This window comes from Podarcis cretensis, assembly GCF_951804945.1.
Source record: "Podarcis cretensis genome assembly, chromosome: 15".
NCBI classification, from domain to species: domain Eukaryota; kingdom Metazoa; phylum Chordata; class Lepidosauria; order Squamata; family Lacertidae; genus Podarcis; species Podarcis cretensis.
In genome coordinates this window covers 14,173,823-14,182,342 of record NC_137185.1, presented here as the reverse complement: position 1 = coordinate 14,182,342, position 8,520 = coordinate 14,173,823, and the positions used below count along the sequence as shown (strand labels likewise).

Here is an 8,520-nt window from a genome sequence, read left to right as displayed (position 1 = left end):
CCCCCCCCACCGAGTTCCTGAACAGGAAAAAGAAAAGGAATATAGGGAGCAGAGATCTCAGAACCACCAAAAGCCAGGAGGATTGGGACCCACCCTCCATTTCCCCCCCTGGTGTAGTGGTTAAGAGCAGTACACTTGTAATCTGGTGAACCGGGTTCGCTTCCCCGCTCCTCCACATGCAGTTGCTGGGTGACCTTGGGCCAGTCACACTTCTCTGAAGTCTCTCAGCCTCACTCACCTCACAGAGTATTTGTTGTGAGGGAGGAGGGGAAAGGAGACTGTTAGCCACTTTGAGACTTCCTTAAAGGTAAAGGTAAAGGTAAAGGTACCCCTGCCCGTACGGGCCAGTCTTGACAGACTCTGGGGTTGTGCGCCCATCTCACTTAAGAGGCCAGGGGCCAGCGCTGTCCGGAGACACTTCCGGGTCACGTGGCCAGCGTGACATCGCTGCTCTGGCCAGAGCCAGAGCCAGAGCCAGAGCCGCACACGGAAATGCCGTTTACCTTCCCGCTGGTAAGCGGTCCCTATTTATCTACTTGCACCCGGAGGTTGGCAGGCGCTGGGACCGAGCAGCGGGAGCGCACCCCGCCGCAGGGATTCGAACCGCCGACCTTTCGATAGGCAAGCCCTAGGCGCTGAGGCTTTAACCCACAGCGCCACCTGCGTCCCGAGACTTCCTTAGGGTAGTGATAAAGCGGGATATCAAATCCAAACTCTTCTTCTTCTTGACTTTCACATTACTACTTCCTACATGGGGTAAACCAATTCTGATCCCGCTTAAACTTTTGAGAACTGTCTTGCTGTTTTACATCTCCCCCCTCCCTGTTCTGCAATCACTGGAACTCTGCAAAATGGATGCGAGGATAGATCTGGATGTCCACATTACAAAGATGAGAACTGCACTGCAAATATCCACACCATGTTCCATTAGAATATCTTGAACATCAGGCATCACTTTGCAGCACATTTTACAGCTCACCTGGTCCCTTGCAAATAGGCATGCATGCAGGTGGGACAGGCTGGCTTTTAACTTGCAACGCAGAACGCTACCCATAATATGCATACCAGTTGCCCTTCTAGCCTGACGTTCAAGGGAAATTCCACCTTCGACGTTAACGTGATATTTTGATTCTGCTTTCGCCCTCGGAATGCAGGTACAGAGCCTGGGCTGGCAATTCTTCACGCTTGAAACATGGAATGTCAAATTGCGGAAACGCCTGTCTTTAAATCAGGCCACTGCCATTAGACATGGGCTAATTAGGCAGGGTTCCGGCTGCATTTGCTCCTCAGTCCCCTGCTCTGGCAAGTCTAGGGCATTGTCCCACCCTCCTCCTGAACAAAAGCACCACCACCAGGCAGCCAGATCTGTGTAAATGACATTTATTGATGATACAAGGCAAAGCTTCATTCCACCCCCCACCCCCCCGCAGTCAAATGCCTCAGAATGCAGCAATTTTGAGCAAAAACAAAAAGTACCCTCCACCCCACACTTCACAGCATGCAGACAAAAAGAAACACAGCAGGAGGCCCAGCAGAGAGACAGAGAGAACAGGGGCGTGGTGCATTTCTGGAAGGTCCTGGGCTTGCACCCGCCATTTTGTTTCCATCTTCAGCAGCTCCATTTTCCCTGGGCGTGGTGTTGCTGGGCACCACTGAGGCCACAATCACAACATACATTTAAAGCACCTTGATGCCGCTTTGAGCAGCCATGGCTTCCCTCAAAGGATTCTGGGAACCGTAGTATGTTGAGGGTGCTGAGAGTTGTTAGGAGACACCATCCCTCATTCCCCTCAGAACTACGATTCCTGGAGTGGTTTAATAGTCCATCGTCTCTTCACACAGAATTATGGGAGGGGAATAGGGGAGTCCCCCCAAAAAACGCACAGCACCCTTAACAAACGGTAGGATTCTTTTGGGGAAGCCACGGCTGTTTCAACTGGCATCATAACGCTTTTGAAATCTGAATGTGGCTCAACACTGAGTCAGAAGAGTTACCCAAAGCTTATCGCTGCCAGCCCATCTCTTCCTCAAGAACTTCACATCCCCCATTCTTGAAACTGCTATGGAAGTGGTTTTTTGGGATGCACTAAATTCTTTACCTCCTGAAGAACACAGCAGGGAGGAAAGTCACTTGGTGTGTGCAATGTCTCTCCTTTGTTTTTAAAAAAGAGAGTTGGGCCACAGGGTGCTTCAAACTTCGATCCAGAGGGGGCTTCATGCAGCCCCTTTGGGACACCTCAATAAGGCTGAGTAATTGCAGCCCCTTGTGCTCAAAAAAGAGAGTAAAGAGGGGATCAGGCCCAAATGTTTTCCTTGGCCTCCAAGTTCAGACCTTTCACTACTGCAGATATCTTGGCCCCAAACGACAACATTTCAGAGGCACTGTTGGCCTTCTCAACCCTTAAGACGCTTGAGCTAAGCTCCCCAAATCTCCTGCCCTCTTCATGCGCTGGTACTCAATAGCACAGCTTGGGCAATCAGAGGCAGGTGGCAAAAGTGAGGTTACTGAGCCCCTGGGGTGGGGGTGGGGCTCCTGTGTAGGGCTGCTGCCCCATGGCTTGCTTGAGGGAGCCCATTGGATAGCCATCTTGGGGCCTTCAGAGCCTCAGAAAGGAGACCAGCTCCTTGGCTGACGCTTCCCAAAGGGTCACAACACAAGATCCCGGAGAGACAGCAGCCACGAAGCCATCACCGTGAAAAGTATTCTTATGGGATTCCTTATATGTCAATGATTCTTGCTAGGGGAAGCTAAGCTCCTGTGTGGTTCTAAGCGGCAGTAAAGGAAGTCGCCTGGCACATTTTTGCCCTCTAAATGTCCCGTCCCCTCCTGTCAGGGTCTTTTTTTGTTTTTAAGTGCTGGCAACCCAACAGTCTTGTCTGTCTCCCTTGCCCAGCTCGGTTCTGGTGAATAAGCTTTCTTGTCAATTCCACTGGATTTGACCTGGATCCATGTCGTGGATTTGGGGCCAGTGAAACAGCAAGAGGCCGGCTGGATCAACCCCACACCTACCCCCTTTTACCTCAGTGCTTAATGCCATCCCTGGTTTCTTCTCCTGTGTCTTGCAGAAGAAGGAAGGTGCCTCCGTCTTCTGCCAAAAGCTAACGGGAGGGTGGGGGTGTGAATGAAGCAGGCGCTGATCCAAACACTGTACATGCACAGAGGGCCCTTGGATATCGAGGATCTGCTCCCTAAGGCGAAGCGAGGAGGTGGCAGTAGGAAAGCGGGCAAGAAAGGGAGGACCATCTTAACCTTTCCTCAGTAATGGGGCACATTTAAGTTTAGGGCTGGCAAAATGTGCGCTCTCCCTCCCCGGATATTGCTGGACTCCAGCTTACCACCTTCCCTGACCATCAGCCATCCTGCCTGCAAGGGCTGATAGGAGTCGGAACCCAGCAACACTTTCTGGAGGGGCCACAGATGCTCCACCACCACCACCACCCTCGATAACAGATGCTGGTCAGCAGTTTGAACTGGGTGCCTCTTTGACTACACCCAACTTCGCCTTGAGGAAGGACTTGGCCCCTATGTAGAGAGGGCCCCACGCTTCCTTAATAATGCCAAACATGCGCCGTACCATCAGGAAAGGCAGCCGCATTAAATGCAGCCCCGGAAAGCAGCTTTTGTGAGATGCATGCAGGCGCATATTGGAGCTGGTTCTCTGACCTTTCACACCTCCTGAGGTTCCCTAGAAATGGAGTCTCTTTCCAGCTGTAAGACACAGCTCTGGGTGGTCCTTTGCTCATGCTGAAAAGCTCCATGGGTCAGGAAAGACTGCCATGTTTGCAGCAGGCAGGATTTTCAACAACCAGGGTGGGAAGAGAGCACACTTCAAATTTAAGGGGGGGACGATGTGCCAGTTCCTAAAGACCAAATTGACCAATACTCAGTGTTGTTTCTTACAAGGCTGGTCTCTTTCAGATGCCCCTTCCTTCAGCATCGCCTGCTTGAGACAGCTGGTTTAATTGCAGAAAAATAATAATATCACCGTTGTCATCATCATCATAAGTACACAAATGTAAAAGAATAAAGTGCGATATGAATGGTTTTTCTCAGGCTGGGCAGAGATGGTGTGTGTGTGTGTGTGTGTGTGTGTGTGTGTCTCGAGTGTTTAAAATGAGACTGCATGTTCTGAAGTGTCAACTAGAGGCCTACAGTGGTTCAAGAAAACGCAAAGCGTTGGCACGAGATGAAGAAGCCGCACAGGGAACGGATGAGCGAGACAAGACGTGGCAACGGACTGGCGGGAAAATGAAATTATATTACAAAAAGAAAAAAGAAAAACAATGGGTGGCACAAAAAAAGTGGTTACAAACTCCTCACAGATGCTAAAAGTATCAAATGGGACGACATCCCCCCTACAGTTACCAGCAACGTGGACACTACTCGCTACCTTGGTTTTGCCTCAGCGCGTCGCACCGAGATCTTAGACAACAACACAGAGCTTTTTTTTCCCTCCCCCCCACGCCAAGAGGGTTCTGGGCCTGCACCGGCAAAATGGGGGCGGCAGAGTGTCTGGAGTCAGCCCCGTTCCGATTTCCCTGCACGGTGAGGCCGGCCGTCAGCAGCGGCGGCGCCTTCGACTGGCTTAGTTTTTCAAAATGGCGTCGTAGACCTGGTAGACGTATTGGGAGACTTCGGGAGCTCGGCATTTCAGAGAGAGCTGTGGGAGAAAAGGAGGCATGAGAAGAAGGGAAGGGGGCTGGTTTATTTGAAGGCACCTGGGAGGTGACGGGGGGGGGGAGCGCATAAAGTTGCTGAGACAGGTTTCAAAGGCCTTCGTTTTCCTCCCTCCTCATTCCCCAAACTGAGATTTACAAATTATTGCTGACTGGAGCAAGACCCTGCCAGCCCTTAACACTTCTGCCCCAAGACCTGCTGGCGGCTGGGCCATGCTGACGGTGTTACTATCAGTATGTAAAACCCTAAACAACTTGGGACCAGTTTGCCTGCAAGATCGCTTTGCCACTCGACAGCTTCTATCTGCGGAACTGGCACTGTTACAGGGGCACATCATATTCGTTCCGCAGTTGTACAAAATGAAATTTTCGGCACCGCAGCACCTAAACTTTGGAACTCTTGACCGGCTGGCACCAGCCAGGCGTCTTCGCTGTTCAATTCTCGGCACATTTCTGTTGAGAAATGCCTCCCCAGACATGCCAAATGTTGATGTATTTTTTAGTTTAGAACGGGTCTCAATTTTCTTAAATGATCTGAATTGTTCTTTTTAATTGCTTTTACCGATTTTTCTTTTTGTAAACCGCATTGAGGTCTTCTACAATGAACAAATAGATCTGAAGGCAGAAATTTATCGTGCCTTTTCTTCCCCCAGACACAGGGCTGGTCCCACCATTAGGCTGCCTTGGGCGGCAGATGAGAAAGGGAGGACAGAGAGGCTCTGGAGGCCGCAGCAGCGTTTGATGCATGTTCTCCCCAATACTCCCAGGCCAGCCCTGCCAGTGGGGGGTCTTACCGTGTAGTTGGGGTTCCCTGGCTGAATGCGCAGCTCAGCCAAGATCCAAATGCCATTGGTGAGCTTCAGGGATTGGTACAGCATGTCCTGTCCTTCCACGTTCCTCTTGGCGATGGTGTAGACGTTGTTGTTCTGGAGCTTGCTGGAAACGGTGTCTGGGTGGAAGGGCAAACAAGGAAGAAAAACCTCATTAGATCACACAAAGGATCCAAGCCAGTAATGTGCTTCACCAGGGTGGGGGTGCCACTGTGAATACAAGGGCTAGACTGGCTCCTGACCTCGTCCAGCAGACTCTTCTAATGTGCATTGCTCCTGACACACTCTCCAGAGGCCGGATGTGTCCATGAGTGGGTGTGCACAGAGGAGAGACATAAAGAGCTCACCCCCAGAAACATTCGAGTGCTGTTCAGCTGCAGTGCCGTCGAGAAACATCCGCACACCGTTGACTAGCCTCACTTCCCCAGAGCTCTGCTTAACGTGCAACTCTCTCATTAACTGCCAGGAAACTCCACATTTCGCGACACAGCATCCTCCCCACAAAATGCTGGCTATGCACGCCTTCTCAGCACGGGAGCTGGGCTTTCCCAGGTGCAGAATGTGGAAGGCACGGCCGGGTGGGCTAGATCAATGCCTCACACCCAGCTAGACTCTGGAATGGCTGGTTGCAGGGGGTCACACAAGGTTCACTCACTCATCTATCTACACACACACACACACACACACACCATGTTCACAATCTGATGGGCTTCCCTGTCTTTGGTCGCTGTGGAAACAGAGACACAACACAAGTGCCTATCCCTTCCCAGGGCTAAAGCCCCCTTCCCTCCATACAACTTTATCCAGGGAAATGACACCCGCACAGCCCACCTAAAAATGCAGCTGCAAAACAGCTGGTGACACAGCAGGCTGCAATCATGGGGCTTTGGGAGCAGGGTGGGAAACTCGCCAAGCCCACCTCATCCTAGCGCCTTGCAAAAGCCAACTCCCCAAATCTAAACCAGAATCCTCAGTTTATAGGATGGTGGTGTGGCAAACACTTCCAATTTTACAAAAAAACACCCTTTACTTTGCAACCAACACACACACACACACACACTCATGCAGACTACACTACTGAGACTTCTGAGTTTGGAGAGGCTGGAAGACAGCCTACTACAAAACAGTAAGAGTCGCTTCCAGTGCTCCACCGACTTTTCCCTCTGGCCCTGCACACTGCCACCACGTGGCCCCCGGAAGCCTGCAAATGAGAGAACCTGGACCTTGGGGGTCATCCACCTCTGCTCCAGTAGGAAGGAAAAGCCATTTTAAAGTCTGATATTTTTTCCTCCCCTGGCCAAACCAGAAACAAGAGAGGAGCTTCAAAAAAGAAACACGTAGGGCGGTCAGGGTCATTTCTCCGCCCTGCTGCTTCACATCTTAATTCCTTTGCCGAGCAAGTGAAGTTTCCATTGACTGATCTCCACCCATTTAAATGGCTGAGCCTGCCAGCCTTCATAGCATCTGACCTTATGAGGTCACCAGAAGTGTGAGTGAGAGGCACGGAAAGGCCTCAAAAAGGATTAGTTTTGGGAATATATTTGTTTTTTTATAAAAATCAAGACATGCATTTGAACGTGCCCACTGTCTGAAATGGGCCAAACCGAGAAGGGCAGTTTGAAAAAAGCCGACCACCCCCCGTCCCCTAAAACACTGCAGTTGGTTCGGAGCCTGCGACGCTGGCTTTGCCTCGGCCGTATTTATCATTCCATTTCTTTTACTGATTTCTATGCTCCCTTTCACACAGATGGATCTCGGAATGGTGCAAAGCAACCATGACAAAACAAAATATTTTTTAAAACTATGGATGCTGGAAGGAAACCGCAAGCCAATGTCAGCACTTCTGATGCCCAGGGTGCCAAAGAAAAATATTGTTTAGGCAGGTTCCAGGGAGGGTGATCCAAAATTGGGAGCGCCTGCAAGCTGCATGGGGCAGTTTCACATCCTGTCCAGCAGCAGCTAGCAGAGTCAGCAGCTCAAGTGAAGAACAGCCTGCAGGATCAGGCCAATGGTCCATCTAGCCCAGCATCCTGTTCTCACAGGGGCCAAGCAGATGCCCCAAAGGGAATCTCGCAAGCAGGACATGAGCGCAAGAGAATCTTCCCCTCCGGCAGTTTCCAGAAGCATCCCTGCCTCTGACTGTGGAGCATTAGCCTTTGCGGCGAGTAGCCATTGAAAAATACTACGAAGGGCGTGCGCTGGGAGATTCAGAGTTCTTCCCTTTCATTCACAGGTAGCAATGCCAGCTCCCGCCGCCGCCCCAACCTCCGCTTCCCAGCACTGTCATGCCAAGGCTGATGTCAGCTTTGGAGGGAACGAGGAAGCGTTGCTAGGCAACGCTGCCCGGCAGTGCCTGACACACAAGGCAAAACGGCTCGGGCCCACGTGACCGGTGGCAGAGGGGCCCTGCGGTCTTCATAAGCAGCCACCTGCTCCGAGTGGTCTGAGCCCTCGGCAAACAGGGCAGGGGACCAAAGAGTTGCTGATCTGACGCCGGCTCCTTTCTCCACTGCCCAAATCTGCGCAAACGGCATTAGAGATCCCTCATGCTCTTTCGCAGGCCTAGAGTGGGGGGGGGGGAGTACATGGCCTGGCAAACAGGAAGGTCCATTTGTCTAATGGATTTGTAAGCCGCTTCCCAGACATAGAGCCTGTCAAAGCAGCGTACGAGAAAGCCAATTCCTTAAAACAACGGGCACCACAAGGCCATACCTTACCAATTCGAGAAAAGCAGTCCAGCCCACTATTTCAAACATGCAATTAATATTCTGTGACTGGCGCCATACTCACTTGGCACATTCAAAGCGCTACGATGCAACTTGAAACAGTCATGTCTTCCCCAGAATAATTCTGGGAGCTGTAGTTTGTTAAGGATGCTGAGGGTTGTTAGGAGACCTCTGTTCCCCTCCTAGAGCTACAATTCTCAAAGTGACTGAACGATCAATACCTCCCCACAGGGAACTCTGGGAATTGTAGCTCTGGAAAGGGAATAGGGGTTTCCTAACAGCCTTCA

The 8,520-nt window shown here is 51.2% G+C and overlaps 1 protein-coding gene across 2 annotated transcripts in view; it reads right to left on the bottom strand.

Moving 5' to 3' along the window:
• Window positions 1-1,366: 1,366 nt before the first annotated feature.
• Window positions 1,367-8,520, bottom strand: part of AP2B1 (adaptor related protein complex 2 subunit beta 1) — a 63,604-nt gene continuing 56,450 nt past the window's right edge. For both annotated transcript variants that reach the window (XM_079955510.1, XM_079955509.1), the window contains 2 exons: window positions 5,472-5,626; window positions 1,367-4,661 (listed from right to left, as the gene is read on the bottom strand). In XM_079955510.1, the coding sequence (XP_079811636.1) occupies window positions 4,587-4,661; window positions 5,472-5,626 (230 nt within the window). In that variant the 3' untranslated portion in view covers window positions 1,367-4,586. The remainder of the gene's footprint in view (window positions 4,662-5,471; window positions 5,627-8,520) is intronic.